Raw genomic sequence first — 21,174 nt, 5'->3', positions numbered from 1 at the left:
GGATTCCCAACCCAAATTGCATAATTTTTCTGTAAATTAACAACATTAAACTAAATATTAATTTTTTGAAAAAATTATTTTGAAAATATACTTTATTTTTATAATATAACACAACCGTCTTCATACTCCCTCTTCTAATTTTCATATTACGAAATGAAATTGGCGTCGGCATATGTGCAAATGGGATACATATGTTGCCTCTTCGAAATTTTCATAGAAATGAAAACTGCGCTGTCAAACTGCTGAAGTGACAGCTTATAGCTTACGATATATGGCATACCAATTAGTTTGCCATATATTGTAAGCTATAAGCAATGTGGAGTCTCCACAGGCAATAGGCACGCAATACAGTTAGTAAGACATAGATTTTATCCTGTCGAGATGCCCGTAATAAACTTATCCAAGGATAAATCAAAATATCAGTGCTCATATTAAATTTATTAATTTAATTGGTATATAAAAATTATGTTACAATAACTGAAGTTTTAAAATATGAAATCTTTTTTTTTTCAAGAAATATATTTCTAGAAAAAAGTATATTTCTTATTTTTTTATTTTCCACATACATTTTTTTCGAGATGCAGCGTTTGTCGCTAGATGGCCGCCCAGTCCGAAGCAGCAGAGAACAGAGAAATATAGAGAAAGTTCATGCAGAGAATGTGATGTACATACATACATATGTTCTCTTGTTCATCTATCTATCAAAATCTATGTTTTTTTGCAAATAGACACAACAATCTAATTGCACCGGTTAGTATGAGTAATCGATACGCATGCGTATTAAGATTTTTGTCTGCAAGTTTTATTAAATAACCGCATTTATATTTACAAATAATTTTTTGAATTGCAAAAGAGGATTATAGGCAAACATAGATATGTTTATTGAGCAAAGAATAATAATAAAATAGTGAAAAGCAACAATATAAATAAAAAATTATGTATATGTATGTATTTTATTCAAAGATACATATTTTATCAATTCAAACTCCAAAATTCAAAAAGTAATGAGTATTATCGATGTTAGCCTTGCATAATAAAGAATTCAAAAATATTATTACTATTGTTGTAGGAAACATGTTCAAATAATTGAATTACTTTGAACTTATACATTTTAAATTATAAATTTTGAATATAAATAACATACACATAGACCAGAACATGAATCGTTATTAAACGTCCATATTACAAAAATACCAAAGTACTATACATTTTTGTAATAGAGCAGATTATGAAGCATTCGAATATAGCTTGCCAAAGCATATTCATACATTTAACTAGATATTAAAAGCAAAAGCTTTATCGAAAAAATAGCTCTTAATGACGCCATTTTGTTATAACTAGGTTTTTCGTTTCTCAGCCAACGAAGCTTTAACTTTTAGTTCAGTTAACGCGAAGCAACTCCAGGTTAAAGTCAGATAATGCGGAGAAATTATGAATAAACATGGTGATTTGCCAGTTGGTACTTTGAAAATAAAATGTAAAATATACTCGTAATGATAACATTCAGCAAAAGGAAGTAGCAAGTGCAATTTTGCTGGCTAGAGCAGAGCAAAGAAAACTTAAAAATAAAAATAAAATGTTTTAGCAAAAGAGTGAACAAGTTTTTGGAAAGCTGTAATATTTCAAGCATTGTATATTACAACGCTAATTTTGCCTTGTTATTCAACAGGTGCGACCCAGCACAAGTTTCATTTAAATGAATTAATTTACATCTATGTATGTATATACATATACAGATAACGTGTTCAAGTGTGTTAGTGTCTGTGAATTTCAGTTTTTGTTTCAAACTATGTGTATTAAGCTAAGCTTTTGCTTATTATGCACTTACATACATATGTGGGCTTACAAAATACATCACCGAAACCTCAAACAAAAGGAATTGAAAATAACTAACTGCTACATTCAGATGGTATGTACATATGTATGTATGTATAATGTAAAGTGTGTATCGAATTGTGAATATGAAAAACATGTTATATGTATATCTAGTACACCCATAAATGTATGTACATATGTGCATTAAAAATTTGTCAAATATTTCAAATACTTTGTACACGTGTGTGTCAATTAAATAATATTATATACATATGAAAAAAAAACTAAAGTGCGAAATGATTATGTATATAAACTAAGTACATAAATACATATGTATGTAAGTATATGCAACCCACTCTCTTGCAGTATATAAGTTCGCTTTTAGATACAAAAAACAAGTTAGGGTTGCAGCTCTCTTACTACATTCCAATCAACACGGGGTAAAACGTTGGTTTCAGCAATAACTATAATTGTTGGTCACTATTAAATTCAACGATTAAAAGCTTTCAACTTATATATGCATGATTAATTATATTCGCTTGTTGTGTAATTTATTTTTCGGTATTAAAATAAATTAATTTGTGAAGAAGCTATATTTTTATATTCAACTTCACATTCTACAATTTTTTAAATAATTGGTTATAAACACGGATCTAAAAATAAAAATCAGATGTGTGTGATATGTAAATGAATAACACTACACAACAAATTCAAAGAAAATTTTGTGAGTGATGTGCCAAGAGATCCGTCGGATATTTAAGGTGTCCTAATTACAAACTTGAATTTAAAAATTTTTCATCATGTGTAGCTATTTCGGTCATTGCTTTGGTGGCGTTTTAACCCTTACACCCCTACACTACAACAAAAAAAATTTTAGGCGTTAGAAAATTTTTACTATTTTTCGGTTTTAGCAAACCAGAATTAGCAAGAAGTAGCCTCTGACATCACAGTCGGAAAATGACTGTAAAACATTGTAAATAAATCAAATCTTGACATTTTCAATATGGTGAATAAACTAAATTTGCGCCATTTGCTCTAATATACATACATACATGCACCAGAAAAACGTAAAAAAATCGCAGATATCTATTTTTATACTATGTATTGCAACATGTTGCCACAGAGTATAATAGTTTTGTTCACCTAGCGGTTGTTTGTATCACCTAAAAGTAATCGAGATAGATAGATCCGGGTGACTGTCTGTCCGTCCGTCCCTCCGTCTGTGCAAGCTGGGCTTGATATATCTTATAGGATGTTGGTACACGTGTTCCTTGGCATAAAAAGGAAGGACAAGTACGTGGATGGGTTTAATCGGACCACAGCCACTCCATAAAACGCTATTAAATGAACACCATAACCAAGCACTAAAGGAAGGTACTTATATACATAACTAACATTTAAGAGAAAACCCATATCTCGGGATCTGCTCCACCGATTTTAACCAAATTCGGTAGGTAGCATTTTTCTTACAATCAAATATCAGAATGCGAAATTGGACTACCACCACACCTACTTCTCATATAACACAATTTTAAATTCAATCTTGTTTTCAATTTCCAGTACACAAATTAAGCACCATGTATGTATGTATCGGAATAAAACATTGCACGAATACTGCCTTTGAAGTATGCCACCAAAAATTATTCAATTCGGACCAAAACTTTTGAAACACTTTCATAAGCAATTTTTGGGATGGCCTCAGCTCTTACTGCAAATTTTGCTTTATTTCATCGATCGACTGAAAGCGCGTTTCACGGAGCGACAATTTCAGTTTGGGAAACAAGAAAAAATCACACGGAGCCGAATTTGGTGAATACGGTTGGTGATTGATGTTATTCATTGCGTTTTTGGCTTTAAATTTGGTCACAATCGTACTCTTTTTGAAAACAATTCAGCTTTATCGGAACGAGCCGAGCAAGAACGTTTAATTCCCAAAATATCCACCAGTGTCGAGCTATCTTGCCATCTCTCTAACACTTGCCTGACAATTTTCAAGAACCATATTCATCACTTTTTTAATAAGACTTTTCCAACATTCGCAATGATTCCGCACACGAAATTTTCGGAAAAATTACAAAATTTAAGAAAAATTCTTTGTTCGATATTTTTATCTATTGTAAAAATCGCAACGCACTACTGAGATATATCGACTTAAACAGCTGTTGTAAACAAACTAGTTGACAGAACGCGCTCATATTTGGTAGAGTAATTAACGGCAGTCCTACCAACTTAGCAAAATACATTTTTTTGAAATATCGTTTACCCGGGGAATTTATTTACAATTACCGTGTGTTTTTTGTCACAATGTAAATAGATAAAAACGGTTCAATACTCCCTTATCTCTTCTTTAACTACTATTGGATTTGCACACTTCCCGTTGGCTTTATACCATATAAGTACTTACAAACCCCATATACTATATACTTGTACAATTATTTTCGTTATTCTAACAAACCAAATGCTGAATATTTCGCGCAGTGTATGAGTTATAAATTTGTTAAATTGCTTGAAAATATTTTCTTGAATACTCCTCAGCAATGTCAAAAGTTACGTCCCTCTGGTCTTTAAACCGTTTGGATTGGTCAAAATGTGTGATATCAAAAAAAGAAATGTGGTGTGGTGGGACACCAGGTAGGAACGAAGCTCCTTCGGATTAGGGATAGGAAAGTCGACTCTGACTTTAGTCAAAAATCGATCTTTTAATAGAAAGAATCGACTTTTTAGGATCGATTCAAGCCTGTCTTGAATCGATTAAAATCGACTTTTACTCGATGACTTCGACAATTGACGGAATTAATATAAGACCTGCAACAAGTAACTATAATCGGAAACAAAATCCTAATCCGTTCACTGTGTCGGAAAGTATGAAATTTGAATATCCGTATCTATGGAATGTAGCTAAAAAGTACTTGCCAATAGTTGCCTGTACCCTGTGAGCGATTATTTTCACATGCAGGACTTATCGCAAATCAGTTGAGGAGTCGCTCCGCTCGCGCTCTTCCATCCCTACTTCGGATAATGTAGAAACGATACAATTTGCCAAAAAAATTGTGCTTAATTTTATGTAGGTTGTCTTGATTTTTTTTTTTGAGCATTATAACAAAAAAACACAAACCATTAACCAATCTGCGCCAAAAAATATGCAACAATTCAACTCCCCATAAACGTACTTAGTGCAAGCACAATTCTCACCCAAAACTAATTTGCATGCACAATAATAATGTTACAGATTTTCATACCTAATTATTTTGCAAAACCTAAAGGTAGGCTATAACTAGCGATCTTACAGTCTTTTTCTTACGGGTTTTTTCTTATGGTTTTACGATCACTTTTTTTTCAGTTAGGTCCCGCAGCAAAATCCCTATCTTCTCCAAGCCTGCCGTAAGGAACTTCGTTCCAAAAAAAAAAAATTGTTGAAAACTATCTTCAAAATTATGTGGCTTAACGAGTTCTTTAGTGAATAATACTATTTCCTCAAATTTATTAATTTCTTTTCAGATTTCGATTTATGATAAACTCTCGGCTATCACCATCAATAATTAATTTTGAAAGATAATCATTCTTACTCGATATTATCGCCGAAATGTGAAAGGTTCAACGTTGCTGGTGCTCGAACCATCTTATTTTTACATTAAAAATAGATAGGAATAAACATTTCTAGAACAAAAAGCAGAAGTATAGTAAATGAACGTCGTTGATAAACTGTGATGATGTACAATCAAAAATGCGCACGTGCAATTGAGCTGATAGTAGTAGTACTTTTATTCACAGTTTTTAGCAGTAGCAATGGCAAAAACTTAGTTATCCCTCAGCGAGGTAAAAGCGATATATTTAATAGTGAATATGAACGCGAGCAACAAAAACCAATGCCAATGGAATTTGTTAATGTTTCTGAAGCTGAACGCGGTAAAAAAATTAATCAGGGGTTGGAGCCCCGCAGTGTTAAATATAAATATTTTGCCTTGGAAAGCGGGACAGATGTATCGATATCGTCGACAATAGTACCACTTCAAAATTCTACTGAACTGGATATCGCCGAGAAAACTTCAGGAGATACGCTAAGTATGGTTGAAGGTTAGTGACACTATTTTCTTTAAAAAAGTCAAAACGATAGCCATACAAAAGTTAAGCAAGGGCAGATGGAATGATATTCATGTCAATGATTAGTCAATAAAATATGTATAAATGTATGATTAGTCCTCACACCTCGGTTAGAGGCCAACACACTTTCTCCTTCCTGTATATCATCCTTAAACCATCTTAATCTGAGAGCGGGGAGACCAAAAGTTTACATTGACCCATCTTTTTTATGTTATTCTCCAGATAACAAATGTATATATAAATGTATAGTTGATTGAATTGGTTTAATAAAAAAAATTGCATTTAACTTAAAAGTTATTTTCAAAACAATTTGATGGCATATCTTGATAACCAATTTATCTCTTCTACTCATATAACGCAAATAGTCCAAATAAGCAAAAAGTTACTGTTTAAAGAATAAAGTCATATTTAGCGAAAAGTCTTCTTCTGAGTTACATTTAGTATAATAGCTGTCTTCGATTAGCCTCTACGTCTGCATTACGCCCATGAAAGGGCAAATGCATTTTTCCGAAAAGGAAGAAGTCGCACGGTGCTATATCAGGTGAATAATGTAGTGGTTGATGGTTAAAATGTGATTTTTGGTTAAATAATCGTCCTTCGAATGTTGAATTCTGAGCAATTTTTGCTCGTCAGTCCATTTGTGCGGAACAATCCAGGCACACGCTTTTCGTAAGCCCAAATGTTCGGTCAAAATGCGATAAATCGATGATTTAGAGATGTTCAATCGATGATTTGGAGATGTTCAATTCCATTTCCATGAATTTCAATGATGATTTAGGCTGATTTTTGATGAATTCACGCACAGTTTCGATGGAATTTCCGGTGATTACGGATTTTAATTGGCCCACTTGTTGATCGTCATTTATGTCCTCACGACTACTTTGAAAACGTTGAAACCACTCGTGCACTCTGCTACGGGATAGGCAATCATCGCCATAAACTTGTTTCATCAATTGAAACATTTCGGTAAAAGCTTTACCAATTTTAAAACAAAATTTAATGTTGAATCTTTGTTCGAAGATCATTTTCGTACCGATAACACAAAAATACTGACACTTAAAACGCAATAACTTCACTTCCAATCGATGAAATGTCATGAAATTCTCACTGGGCAATAAAGATAGCAGATTCTAACGCACTAGTCAACATATAGATGGCGCAGGGGGCCCTAGATTCAAAAAGTTCTGTTTACTTTGGGACACACCTTGTAAAATGGTATACCGACTATCTTCAATGCTATTAATCTTTGTTTTGCGAATTTGAAAAGTTTTACTGCTTTGTATGGCTCAAATAAGAAATGAAAATACAAAGTTATTTTCCACCATTGCTCATGCGTCAATAAAGATGTTAAACCACAAGTGCCGTCCAGTTGGCTGATCACATGGTTACGTTCTTCGATTCGTTATTCTCTAACGATTGGCGAATCGAACACAGCTATTATAGTATATCCCCCTTTATACCAAATTTTACTCTAAAATTCTCACCACTTAATTTTGATACAGTTTAAAATCGGCGCCCCTTGATTCACACACGTGGAGTTTCGGACTGGCTTCATAGCTTTATTGCGTTACAATTGAAATTTTTCTTAACCCTGTAGCTATTCCGCTATTTTTATACTCTCACAACAAAGTTGCTAAGGAGAGTATTATAGTTTTGTTCACATAACGCTTGTTTGTAGGTCCTAAAACTAAAAGAGTCAGATATAGGGTTATATATACCAAAGTGATCAGGGTGACGAGTAGAGTTGAAATCCGGATGTCTGTCTGTCTGTCTGTCCGTCCGTCCGTGCAAGCTGTAACTTGAGTAAAAATTGAGATATCATGATGAAACTTGGTACACGTATTTCATAAGAAGGTTAAGTTCGAAGATGGGCAAAATCGGCCAGCTGCCACGCCCACAAAATGGCGGAAACTGAAAACCTATAAAGTGTCATTACTAAGCCATAAATAAAGATATTAAAGTGAAATTTGGTACAAAGGATCGCATTAGGGAGGGGCATATTTGGACGTAATTTTTTTGGAAAAGTGGGTGTGGCCCTGCCCCCTACTAAGTTTTTTGTACATATCTCGGAAACTACTATAGCTATGTCAACCAAACTCTATAGAGTCGTTTCCTTCAGGCATTTCCATATACAGTTCAAAAATGGAAGAAATCGGATAATAACCACCTCCCATACAAAGGTTATGTTGAAAATCACTTAACGTGCGTTAACCGACTAACAAAAAACGTCAGAAACACTAAATTTTACGGAAGAAATGCCAGAAGAAAGCTGCACCCAGGCTTTTTTTTTAATTGAAAATGGGCGTGGATTCGCCCACTTATGGACCAAAAACCATATCTCAGGAACTACTCTACCGATTTCAATGAAATTCGGTATATAATATTTTCTTAGCACCCTGATGACATGTACAAAATATGGGTGAAATCAGTTCACAACCACGCCTTTTTCCAATATAACGCTATTTTGAATTCCATCTGATGCATTCTCTGTACATATAATATATACATTAAGAACCAATGATGATAGCGGAATAAAACTTTACACAAATACGGTATTTGAAAAATATGTAAATGACGGATAATGAAATCTCGATTATCACGTTATGATGCGAGAGTATAAAATGTTCGGTGACACCGGTGATATTGGATTCTCTTCAAAGTGGTTCAGGCCATTTTTCATTTCATGCATCGGTTTAGTCAGCTATAGCGAACAGACAAAAACCCAAATTATTTTTATATATAAGATAATGTGTTGATTAATTTTATAAACATTTTTCTTAACTCTTATTCCATTCGGTAGCTCTCTCGGAAACGTCGAGTATCACTCCAACAACGCATCGACCAGTACGACTTTCCGCTTCATCAAATATATCCTCACAGGAGAGGGAGCGGAGGCTGATGATGGTTCTGGCTGCCCGTCGCAATGCATTACCTCGTGTAAGTGTCCGAACACGCCTTGGTACCACCGGACGATCCTCATCCTTAGAAACCACATCTAAAGCTCCAAGTGATGTACGATCAGATTGTTTAAAAAACTGTACAAAAAACTTTACGCGTCGTACGACTGCTAGTTGTATGAGAAAGTGCTCTAATTTAACACGTACAAAGAATGGTACGATCATCATTCACGAATCATCTCTAACCGGTTCAGCTACGCTGACCTCAGATCGAGACAACAATGAGATACTCTTTACGGACGAATCTTCCCATGGACTATTTATTGTTGCAAAGGGACAAAATGACACATCAAATCATATACAAGATGTTATGAAAAATGTGAAAGTGCGGCCTAAAAATAAGGATTTATCATCAGTAACCATAACTTCCAGTTCCATTGAGGAAGATGATATACAACCGTACTTGTACTTCGGTGAAAAACTTCCACCTATTAAGTCCGGTACATTGACAATTACTTCAGTTAGCGATGGACTTCCCAGGCTATTGGAGATTTCTGCAAATAAATTAGGTCCTACTACTCCTACCTCACGCGTCTCTACATCAACTTTAACCGCTGTTGAGCGTAGCCGATCAAGATATAAATATAGAGATCGAGGATACAATTATTCTAGACGTTCGCCTACGCATGCGAGTGCAATAACCTCAGTGGAAACTAAGAGTGGACTTTTTTTTAACAACGAAAGTATAGCATCTTTCATCAAAGAAAATAAAGAACAGAATATGGACCAAAGAGTTGTTTTACAATTAACAAAACTACCATCTGTTGTTTCTTCTACACCATTATTAATAACGGTTTCCGACGAGAGTAATGAAACTTCTGGGCCTATTCAGACCACCACAGAATTCACTAAAAATTTTATGTCTGATTCACCCATTATTGTGTACCCTACAACGATTGGCGTTCATTCAACCAACGCCACAATGAAAACATTTGTCAGAAATACAACTGTACCAAATGAATCAATCATAAAAATCACCTCTCCTGCATTTGGCAAACTATCACCAGTTTCACCTACTGTTCGATCCAGAACAGTTGATGAAGAAGGGATAAGAAACCCTGATTTTCTGAACCAGAAAGTAACACAAAAATTTAGTAGTCACGAAACAGTAAAACCAACTACAAATAATACAAATTCAAGGGCCATTGTTAAAGAGGACATTGAGAAACTTCGAGCTCTTGGCCCAAGTCTCACTCAAGAAATAAAAAATGATGAAAATATAGTTATATTTCTTAATCAGTCTTCTCGAGATCGATCAAATACGGAAATTGAAATCATCGACAAACCTGGTGCAATATTACACCCGACTTTGAAATCGAGACACTCCTATGAGAATCCAATCACCGAAACACCATCTATGCCGTCAGAGTCATCTTCTCCCAATTTAAATGAAGATATTAAACCCTCTCTTGTAGGTGTTATAGAAACAGCCCCAATAAGAAAACAGACTCAGCTTGAGCAAACGAATATAAATAGAGGAGATATTAAGTATACTTTCGTCGCCAATGATAGAGAAGTATCTTTAGATATGCGGCGCGTTAATATTGCCACCATGGTGCTGGCTGGAATCGGAATAATACCTCTTTGTGCACTTACCCTTTATCTTGTGCGATCATACATATTTCGTCGCAGCGTTAAAATTGAGGAAGATTTCGATGTATGCATTGGTGACCAACAGCCTATTAGTCCTGTAAAGAAACTTGATTCGAAGTTTCAAAACAAAGGCGAAAAGGAAAACTATGAAATCGACCATCACCGATCCGATCATCCGAAGACAATTAACAAAGTTACCTCTCGGAAAACAAATGCGGACATGCTATATGATGAACAATGCTCAGTGACTAGTGAAGAATTTGATCGTAGCAATATTCGCCTGAAGAGTTTACTAGGTGAGGGTAACTTTGGTCAAGTGTGGAAGGCTGAGGCAGATAATTTTAGCGGCCATTTTGGAGCTACACGTATTGTTGCCGTTAAAACGATCCGGAAATTCAGTCCTCAATCCAGTTTGAAAGAAGAAGCAGACATTATGCGAAAGCTGGGTTCACATCAAAACGTTGTGACTCTGCTTGGCGTCTGCTTAGAAATTGGTTAGTGTCGTTAAAAGTCTCCCTTTTATATACTATGTAATATATTTGTAAATATTCGGCCATGAGCCACGAATTGACATGAAGTAATGGTATATGAAAGATACAATGACTACTTTTTACTAATTAAATATTTATTTTAGAGCCACACATGCTAATTATGGAGTATGCAATGCGTGGACGATTGTTGTCATTACTGCGCGCTGCGCGTAGTGCTGTTAATATTTTACCAGCCTCTGTGCCTGGTGGTCGCAGTTCTACACCTCTGTCGCCACGGACGCTAGGTGGATTTGCATTGGACATTGCTTGTGGAATGGAGTACATTACTGAAAAGAGGGTAAATAAAGTAAAAACACATACTTGTAATTTTAACAGTAGATATGATCTTACATATACTGAATTTATTCTTTAATCTTCATTAAAGATTGTACATCGTGATCTTGCGGCACGCAACGTCCTTCTGGATCATAATGGTGTTTGTAAAATTTGTGATTTTGGAATGTCAATTGATTTAGAAGATGAATGTCAGCAGCAAGAGGTTGACCTAAAGACTGCTAACAAAGTAATAAGTAGCAATACGAAGAGGAAATTAGATTTCGGCAGCCGTTTCATAATAAACCATTGGAACAATAACTTCAATACAAACCAAATCCCAACAAAAGATGCTATTGAAAAAAAAACCCATACTCATGATCACAGTCATGGACATGATTCGATGAGTCGTAGGCCTGCATTACCAATACGATGGATGGCACCAGAAGCGTTACAATATCATATTTTTACGCATGAGACTGATGTATGGGCTTTTGGCATAGTATTGTGGGAAATATCTACATTGGGTAAGAGATTCATAGAAAAGGTTACTAGTTACTATAATGTATATATATATAACTAGCTGACCCCGCAGCCGTTGTCCTGCGTGAAATTATGTGTTTTGAAATGAAAAGAAAGTTAAATTTATCATTTCATTTTTGTTTTTCAATGTAACGCAGCTTTATAAAATCATTTTTTGGTTTCTGTGTACAGAAAATATGATTTTCCAACTCGTGAGTACGCCTCGTATATCTGGCCGTGTGAAAGACATGGCGTTTCCAAATTTATGCCACAGACTATGCCACAGACTATGCGACTATCCTTGTGTTCTGTTGATTGTCATCTCAAATTCAATTTTCACTGGAAACGGAATACGTTTGAACTGAAATGGCCAATCGTTAGAACTCTAAGAAATTCGTAGAATCAAGCATTCTGCCTCCTTGTATTCGATAGCTGCATCACAATCAGTCGGGTTCCATTACATGGTTTCGGCGCATGAAAATTGCGAAACATAATAACGACAGATTCTACTTTCAGACGGAAATGATGCGGTGGCATACCAAGCCTTTCCAATGAATTTAGAAATTCCACTGAATAATTCTTCATTGTCAAGACGATCGATCGATTTGTATGAGCACAAGTCTTCCAGAATTTGACTTTATTCTTCTTCTTTATTGGCGTAGACACCGCTTACGCGATTATAGCCGAGTTAACAACAGCGCGTCAGTCGTTTCTTCTTTTCGCTACGTGGCGCCAATTGGATATCCCAAGCGAAGCCAGGTCCTTCTCCACTTGGTCCTTCCAACGGAGTGGAGGTCTTCCTCTTCCTCTGCTTCCCCCGGCGGGTACTGCGTCGAATACATTCAGAGCTGGAGTGTTTTTGTCCATCCGGACAACATGACCTAGCCAGCGTAGCCGCTGTCTTTTAATTCGCTGAACTATGTCAATGTCGTCGTATATCTCGTACAGCTCATCGTTCCATTGAAAGCGATATTCGCCGTTCTTCCGCAGAACTTTTCTCTCGAAAACTCGCAACGTTGACTCATCAGTTGTTGTCATCGTCCAGGCCTCTGCACCATATAGCAGGACGGGAATTATGAGTGACTTATAGAGTTTGGTTTTTGTTTGTCGAGAGAGGACTTTGCTTCTCAATTGCCTACTCACTCCGAAGTAACACCTGTTGGCAAGAGTTATCCTGCGTTGGATTTCTAGGCTGACATTGTTGGTTGTGTTTACGCTGGTGCCAAGATAGACGAAATTATCTACGACTTCAAAGTTATGACTGTCAACAGTGACGTGAGAGCCAAGTCGCGAGTGCGACGACTGTTTGTTTGATGACAGGAGATATTTCGTCTTGCCCTCGTTCACTGCCAAACCCATTTGCATTACTTCCTTGTCCAGTCTGGAGAAAGCAGAACTAACGGCGCGGGTGTTGGGGCCGATAATATCAATATCATCGGCATACGCTAGCAGCTGTACACTCTTATAAAAGATTGTACCTGCTCGATTAAGTTCTGCAGCTCGAATTATTTTCTCCTTTTCGTGCTGTCGAAAGCAGCTTTGAAATCGACGAAGAGGTGTGTGTCGATTCTCTTTTCACGGGTCTTTTCCAAGATTTGGCGTATGGTGAATATCTGGTCGTTTGTTGATTTGCCAGGTCTAAAGCCACACTGATAAGGTCCAATCACTTTGTTGACGGTGGGCTTTAATCTTTCACACAATACGCTCGATAGAACCTTATACGCGATGTTGAGGAGGCTTATCCCACGGTAGTTGGCGCAGATTGTGGGGTCTCCCTTTTTATGGATTGGGCATAGCACACTTAAATTCCAATCGTTGGGCATGCTTTCGTCCGACCATATTTTACAAAGAAGCTGATGCATGCTCCTTATCAGTTCTTCGCCGCCGTGTTTGAATAGCTCAGTCGGTAATCCATCGGCCCCCGCCGCTTTGTTGTTCTTCAGGCGGGTAATTGCTATTCGAACTTCTTCATGGTCGGGCAATGGAACGTCTGCTCCATCGTCATTGATTGCGGAATCGGGTTCGCCTTCTCCTGGTGTTGTACGTTCACTGCCATTCAGCAGGCTGGAGAATTGTTCCCTCCATAATTTAAGTAGTAAGTATCACCTTGGGGGGTTCTACAAGAGTATGCTCCGGTCTTGAAACCTTCTGTAAGCCGCCGCATTTTTTCATAGAATTTTCGAGCATTACCCCTGTCGGCCAGCTTATCAAGCTCTTCATACTCACGCATTTCGGCCTCTTTCTTTTTCTGTCTGCAAATTTGACTTTGAATCTTTCAATTCATCAACATCGGTATTTTTGTCAGCTAACATTGCGCGTGCACTTAAGGAATCATAGTTACGATAATTTGTCCAATGTCCGAACATTCGTGCTAAGTTCATCTTTCGTGAATTGATAAACGGCAGATGGAATTGATATCAAACCGCCGGAAGCATCAACCGGAATTGACTCATTTCTAATTATTAGTGAATACGATGTAAAATGTCTTCGGCAATGTCGTTTTTGTTCGTATTCCATAATGGACGCGGATGTGAAGGCTGATATGTCGAAATGATTATCGCGAAAAGTGTTCTTTGTATTCGAAGTAGCTATCGCATCGTCCATCGTTTGATCCCAGTGATTAACATTTTCAAGCAATTGTAATTGCTGGCTTGCTTCTCAAAAAGTTGCACACACCGTACCATTCACACTACGCAATGACTCAAATGAAGTTGAACTGCGTACATTAATCAATAGCAACCGAAGGTAGAAGCAGTCGTCATTTTTCGGGTGGATTGTGTAAATTCGTCCTAATGCATTAGTTGATAACACACCTGCATGTGCATCTATTGGTTGGCCTTGCTTTCTGCCTAACTATTTCTTTGACGATGCATTCCTTGTATAATATCAAGATATTTCCGAATAGAGCAATGTTCTCGCAAGTGGAAAAAACTCGTCAATGTTATTTTTGTTGCTGGCGGTGTTTCCACTGGCTGTACTGTTTTATCTGGATTGAAAACGTTCATGAATTGCAAAAGTAAATATCCTACAAAGCGCTTTATTACAGTTCACGTATCGACCGTATCGTTCAAAACCAATAACCGCCATGTTGCTTCACCAAACTGCAGTACTCAACATTGATATGAGTTTTGAATGTAAATTAAACAATAGTGGGGAATATAGTACGATCCATGTGTCGTCAACTTCGATATTCACTCGTTTAAATTGAATCCTGAATGTTCTGCCATTGTCGTCTGGTGAGCGACGCCGATACAGAGGATATCCATCATTTCCAGTTTGCTTTTCCGAAAGAAAAGCACGTGGATAGTGTTTCGTGCATTTATTGTAAGACATACAAACCGAAGTGGGATGTGGTGTCCGCAAGGTTCATGAACCATATTGGTTTTCATCACTTCGTATAATACTGGATCTTTCTCTGCATCAGGAATTTCCGCAGAAATGGTTGCATCAATTTGATCTGGTGTAACCAACTCTTTTTTGCATCTCAACAGAGTACATCCAGCATCTAACAGCACGTTGCTTCAAAATAAAGTCCATCAAACATCGTAACTGTTGTTTGAAAAGTCGTGCTGTGACATCGTGATGATCGCTTGGTGATTGACCGCGATCCATAATTCCGCACGTACATATGTCACCGCATCTTGGGAGTACTTCTTGCCTTGCCTTGCCTTGGGCTGCCATACGTTGATGGCAAAAAGAACGCCGACCGATATTAGGGCTCTTCGCAATTGGTTCCTTTTGTGTGAAAAACACGTAAAGTTTTCACTGAATAATTTTCAATAATTTTTCTTTTGAATAGCCGGAATAAAAAAGCAAGCGACAGAAATTGAACGATTCAAATAATTTACAAATCAAAATATTGAAAAACAAAACAAACAAAAATTTAAAAAACTTTTGGAATTATCCAATTTTCCGACCTTTCGTCATAAAAACTATAAGGTATTTTTATTTCTAAACCTTCCCCGATCCACAACAAACAAAGTCTGAAAATTTCAAGATTGGTGCAGCCGTTCTCTTTGCGTTATTAACAAACAAACATTCATTCGTTTGTATGGGAAAAAGAAAAGGGTTGTTTTTAGGGGTTTTCCGGCAATTATTCGAACCATCCTTGAACCTCAACGAACATTTAAAAAAAAAAATTATCAAATTTGGTTCAGCCGTATGAAAGTTATGAGCGTACATACAGTTTGGCGATTCATTTTTATTTATATGTATGTATATGTAGATGAAAACATTTATATGTATGTACATTCTTTTCAGGATCTACGCCATATGCCAATCTAACAGGACGCGAAGTTATCCGACGAGTTCCAAATGGTCTTAGGCCAGAGCTGCCAAAGGAATCGCGTTTAGAATTTTACAATTTAATGACTCGATGTTGGCATAAGGATTCCCATTTACGACCTTCGTTTTCATATGCGAGACAGGAAATATCTCGTTCTCTTCACAAATGGGATGAGGATGAATCCGCAGAATCGGACTATATGGATGTTAGCGGATTTAGTGAAGATTTGGAACATGGCATGGTTTATTTCAATCAACGAATATCCGAGTTTGAATGCGAAATATGACCATGACTGCAACCTACCACTTTTAACATATAATATCTTCCAATAATTCCAAGAGTGTCTGTGGCTTACAATATTATGTTAATAACTTTACAGTAAACTTAATCCAAATTATCTCCTGATATAAACAAGTGCTAGCAGCAGTATTATTTACAGTATATCCATTTACAGGAATTTACAAGTGGAATTGATACATACATACATATGTATATAGGAACATAGTATATATATAATATAGTTTAATTTTATCAATGTAAAAATGTATACTTAAAAACTTAACAAACCCCACACAATGTACATATTAAGATTTTAAATTGCTATTTACAAATAAACGATAGTCGTAATCTCAAAAACATTTAATTGTATATAAGCACACATGCATAAGCTAAGATCATTTAAATAGATTTTCTTCTAGTCTCTAGAAAATTATGATTTGTGTAGAATATTATAACTAATAATAAAGATAATACGCTGGAGAGGTATCTTCAATACCTTCTATCCCATGAATGAAATATATCATACTAAACAGAATAACTTAACATCCAAGGATATTAACCTTTCTAATAAATTGAAATGAAATATTAATAAAAAAATAAAGAGAAAAATCCGTAGTTTTTTTATACAAAATTTTGTTAAAATAATCTCAAATTTTAACGTTTTTACCTTATGTTACTAATTGACCAATAATGATTAAAATATAATACCTTTTTGAACACAAGCAAAGCTCCATAATAATGACCAAATTTTTATAAAAGTTTTAAATCGGATTCATTATGTTATAGAGGACGCCGTTCACGCTTCGCTGTGGATGTGGTTTACATTAATTATTAACTATTGAATACAGTAAAATTGTATTTATGAATACAAATGAAAACGTTATTCCCGGTATAAGATTAACCCGTGGATTACTTCCTTCGATCGATCTTCGATTTGTTATTGAGCACAAATAAACTTAAAATACTTGTATATTACCACACATTGATTTTTTTATTTTATTGATATTGTAAGAAGTTATTAATTTTCAAAGTTGTTAATTGATAATACTTGTGATAATAAAAGAGGGTAGATCATTCTTAATTTTTAACAATAATGTTAATAGTTTTTTAGTTATAAACATTTTCAAATTCATATTAAATCGTCAAGAGGTAAGAAGACCATTTCTCCATTAAAATTTCCAGTCAAAATGGTTGCTACAATAATATTTCCAGCAATCTTTTTGATTACCAAACGTGGGCCGTTGCATAATTGAGTTGGATTGAAATTACACTGAATAATAATAATTGAACAATTCTCAACCGATGATTATATAGTATGATGTCATTCCGGGATATATCTATCTATCGAATGATTTAAAATACTATTATTATTTAATTAATTTCATCGATTAATTTCTTCAACTTCTACATAGTGTAGCCCTATTATTGATCTAGTTGTGATCCAAACAATTAATTTTTACTTTCGGGAATATACTCTCACTTAATGAAGTTTTTTCATAATGTTCTGCATATTTGGTTGTAGTTTTATTCTAGGATTCCCAATATATAGAAATTCTCAGCGGGATTATGGTTCACCGCTTACATTTTTCTTTGAAGAATGCTTCGAAGAAAATTCTATGTAGAATCCTTCGATACCAGGTAGTGCATAAAAGTAAGCTATGCGGAATAATGGTTCCCCGCTTACATTTTTCTTTGAAGAATGCCTCGAAGAAAATTCTACGTAGAATTTTTCGATACCAGGTAATGCATAAAAGTGAGCTATGCGGCTAAATTCTACTGTGTTCACATTTACAAGTCAAGTAAGTACATGAAAAACGACAAATACAAATTGACAGAATAAAATTTATAAGTAAATTTTTTCATTATTTCGTCAAATCATCAAGCAAAAAGTTGGTCGTGATCAGGTGAGCTGCTATTTTAATTAAAAATTTCGTTTATTTTTGTGTTTAAACTTAGAATAAACAAGTAAGGAAGGGCTAAGTTCGGGTGTCACCGAACATTTTATACTCTCGCACAATAAAGTGATAATCGAGATTTCATTATACGTCATTTACATATTTTTCAAATACCGTATTGTTGTAAAGTTTTATTCCGCTATCATCATTGGTTCCTAATGCACGTATATATTCGTATTATACAGAAAAGGCATCAGATGGAATTCAAAATAGCGTTATATTGGAAGAAGGCGTGGTTGTGAACCGATTTCACCCATATTTTGTACATGTCATCAGGGTGTTAAGAAAATATTATATACCGAATTTCATTGAAATCGGTGGAGTAGTTCCTGAGATATAGTTTTTGGTCCATAAGTGGGCGAGGCCACGCCCATTTTCAATTTTTAAAAAAAGCCTGGGTGCAGCTTCCTTCTGCAATTTCTTCCGTAAAATTTAGTGTTTCTGACGTTTTTTGTTAGTCGGTTAACGCACTTTTAGTGATTTTCAACATAACCTTTGTATGGGAGGTGGGCGTGGTTATTATCCGATTTCTTCCATTTTTGAACTGTATATGAAAATGCCTGGGGGGGCCCGGGGCTACGCCCACTTTTCCCAAAAAATTACGTCCACATATGCCCCTTCCTAATGCGATCCTTTGTGCCAAATTTCACTTTAATATCTTTATTTATGGCTTAGTTATGACACTTTATAGGTTTTCGGTTTCCGCCATTTTGTGGGTGTGGCAGTGGGCCGATTTTGCCCATCTTCGAACTTAACCTTCTTATGGAGCCAAGGAATACGTGTACCAAGTTTCATCATGATATCTCAATTTTTACTCAAGTTACAGCTTGCACGGACGGACGGACGGATAGACGGACGGACAGATAGACGGACAGACGGACGGACAGACGGACGGACGGACAGACGGACGGACGGACAGACAGACATCCGGATTTCAACTCTACTCGTCACCCTGATCACTTTGGTATATATAACCCTATATCTGACTCTTTTAATTTTAGGACTTACAAACAACCGTTATGTGAACAAAACTATAATACTCTCCTTAGCAACATTGTTGCGAGAGTATAAAAACGATGACACCATCCAGCATACCAATTAGAACAAAAGGGAACGAGAATGGATCTCGCGCACCTTTTTCGTAACGACGTCGCTCGACCAACATCTCCGCTTTCGCAGCATCCCGGTTCTTTCCGCTAGTTACCCGCCTGTATATACTTATATTTAACGTTTTTTAAAACCTGCTGTTTTCAACCTTTGATCATTTTATATACTTATACATAATATGTATTTAACGTTTTTAAACTATTTCAATTTGTAATAATTCAGTTCAGTTAAACACATTTTGTTATAACAATTTTTAAGTGCATTTCACAAAAATAAAACCTTTATAGCGATTGTATTGAATCTAGTGCATTTTTCTTTTTATCAGAAAGTGTGAGTGGTCTATAAGGTGAGTTTTTGTACACATAATATATTCATAACGAAATTCATACATGTATTTTCATAAATAAATCAAAATTAATATGCAATTTTTTCTATTCTACTATTGACCTTGGCATAGAAGAATTCTCCTTTAACTTTGGCATCGAAGAATTCTTCGTTAACTATGGCATCGAAGAATTCTTCGTCCCTATGGTAAGCGAAAGGGGTGATCCGTTACTTTTCGTAGGACATCGCCGTGTTAATTTTCATCGGTCAGAGTAAGCGATACAATCATGCTGAATCGTTTACCTTGCTCGCTTACCAATGTCTACCATATCCCGCTGGGTTGTAACGGGTCAATAAGAGCGCTACAAATTTTTTTTTAAATAAAACAATATCAATGATATCAATGAAATTCTTTATTCCTTTTCCATGGCCACCACGGGCACGCTTGCAGAAGTCCAGACGCTGAACCCAATATTTTCGACAGTTTTCAAGCAGAAATTGACCGATACTGCTGCAATATTGCGTTCGATTTTCTACGCCTCATGCCTACGCCTATTTTAAGTGCCTCATGATGTGAATAATGGCAATCCCGCACAGTGTTAAGACAACACCACCGAAAACTTCATCGTTCGTTCCCCTTTAAATCTTACATTGTTCTGCAGTCATCTAAAACTATTATTGAACTTTTTATCATTTTATGTTAGATGTTGCGTTTGATTTGTTATGAATTGCGTCGTTCGCCCATAATCTAGCAAAGTACCCGCAATTGTCAATTTTCGATATTCTGTTGTGAAATTGACAATGTCTGACCGGTACCACGTGGTGCACGCTAATAACCCGTCTTGTTCAGTAGCGACAATCAGTATAATCCATTTATACACTATTGTACTTTTACAGTTGCTATATGTTGTTATAATTATTATTATTTTTTTTATTAAATATTTTTTTTAATATTAAATATTCTTCCAAACATAAATGCTTATAATCTTCTTATCTTATATATAAAAATGAATCGCAAAATGTGTTGGTAAGCGCATAACTCAAAAACGCCTTGGCCAACTTTGCCAATTCTTTTTTTAAAATGTTCGTTGAGGTTCAAGGATGGTTTTTATGGCGAAAAAAATTCGAATAATTGCCGGAAAACCCCTAAAAACAGCCCTTTTCTTTTTCCCATACAAACGAACGAATACTGTTAGTAACGCTAATGCTCGAGAACGGCTTAACCAATCTTGATGAAATTTTCAGAGGTTGTTCGTGTGTGGAAAATTCCAAAAAGTAACTATTTTTCATACAAAATTTATTTCTTTTAATATTTTTGTTTTGTTTTTCAATTATTTGAATAGTTCAAATTTGTCATTTGCTTTCTTTATTCTGGCTATTCAAAAAAAATTATTGAAAATTATTCAGTGAAAGCGTTATGTGTGTTTCACACA

At 35.7% G+C, this 21,174-nt stretch overlaps 1 protein-coding gene across 1 annotated transcript; it reads left to right on the top strand.

Annotated features, from left to right (window-relative positions):
* The first annotated feature begins 1,373 nt into the window (after positions 1–1,373).
* Positions 1,374–17,335, top strand: LOC120776817. The gene is made up of 6 exons (XM_040107834.1): positions 1,374–1,909; positions 5,314–5,889; positions 8,717–10,960; positions 11,101–11,294; positions 11,382–11,796; positions 16,052–17,335. Exons 2-6 carry the CDS (start codon positions 5,523–5,525, stop codon positions 16,360–16,362), a joined length of 3,531 nt encoding a protein of 1,176 aa, XP_039963768.1. The 5' UTR covers positions 1,374–1,909; positions 5,314–5,522; the 3' UTR covers positions 16,363–17,335.
* The last annotated feature ends 3,839 nt before the right edge of the window (positions 17,336–21,174 follow it).

The sequence above is a fragment of the Bactrocera tryoni genome, chromosome 5 (assembly GCF_016617805.1).
Source record: "Bactrocera tryoni isolate S06 chromosome 5, CSIRO_BtryS06_freeze2, whole genome shotgun sequence".
Taxonomy (NCBI): Eukaryota; Metazoa; Arthropoda; class Insecta; order Diptera; family Tephritidae; genus Bactrocera; species Bactrocera tryoni.
Note: the sequence above shows the minus strand (reverse complement) of the source record. Positions and strands in the feature narration are given on the sequence as shown.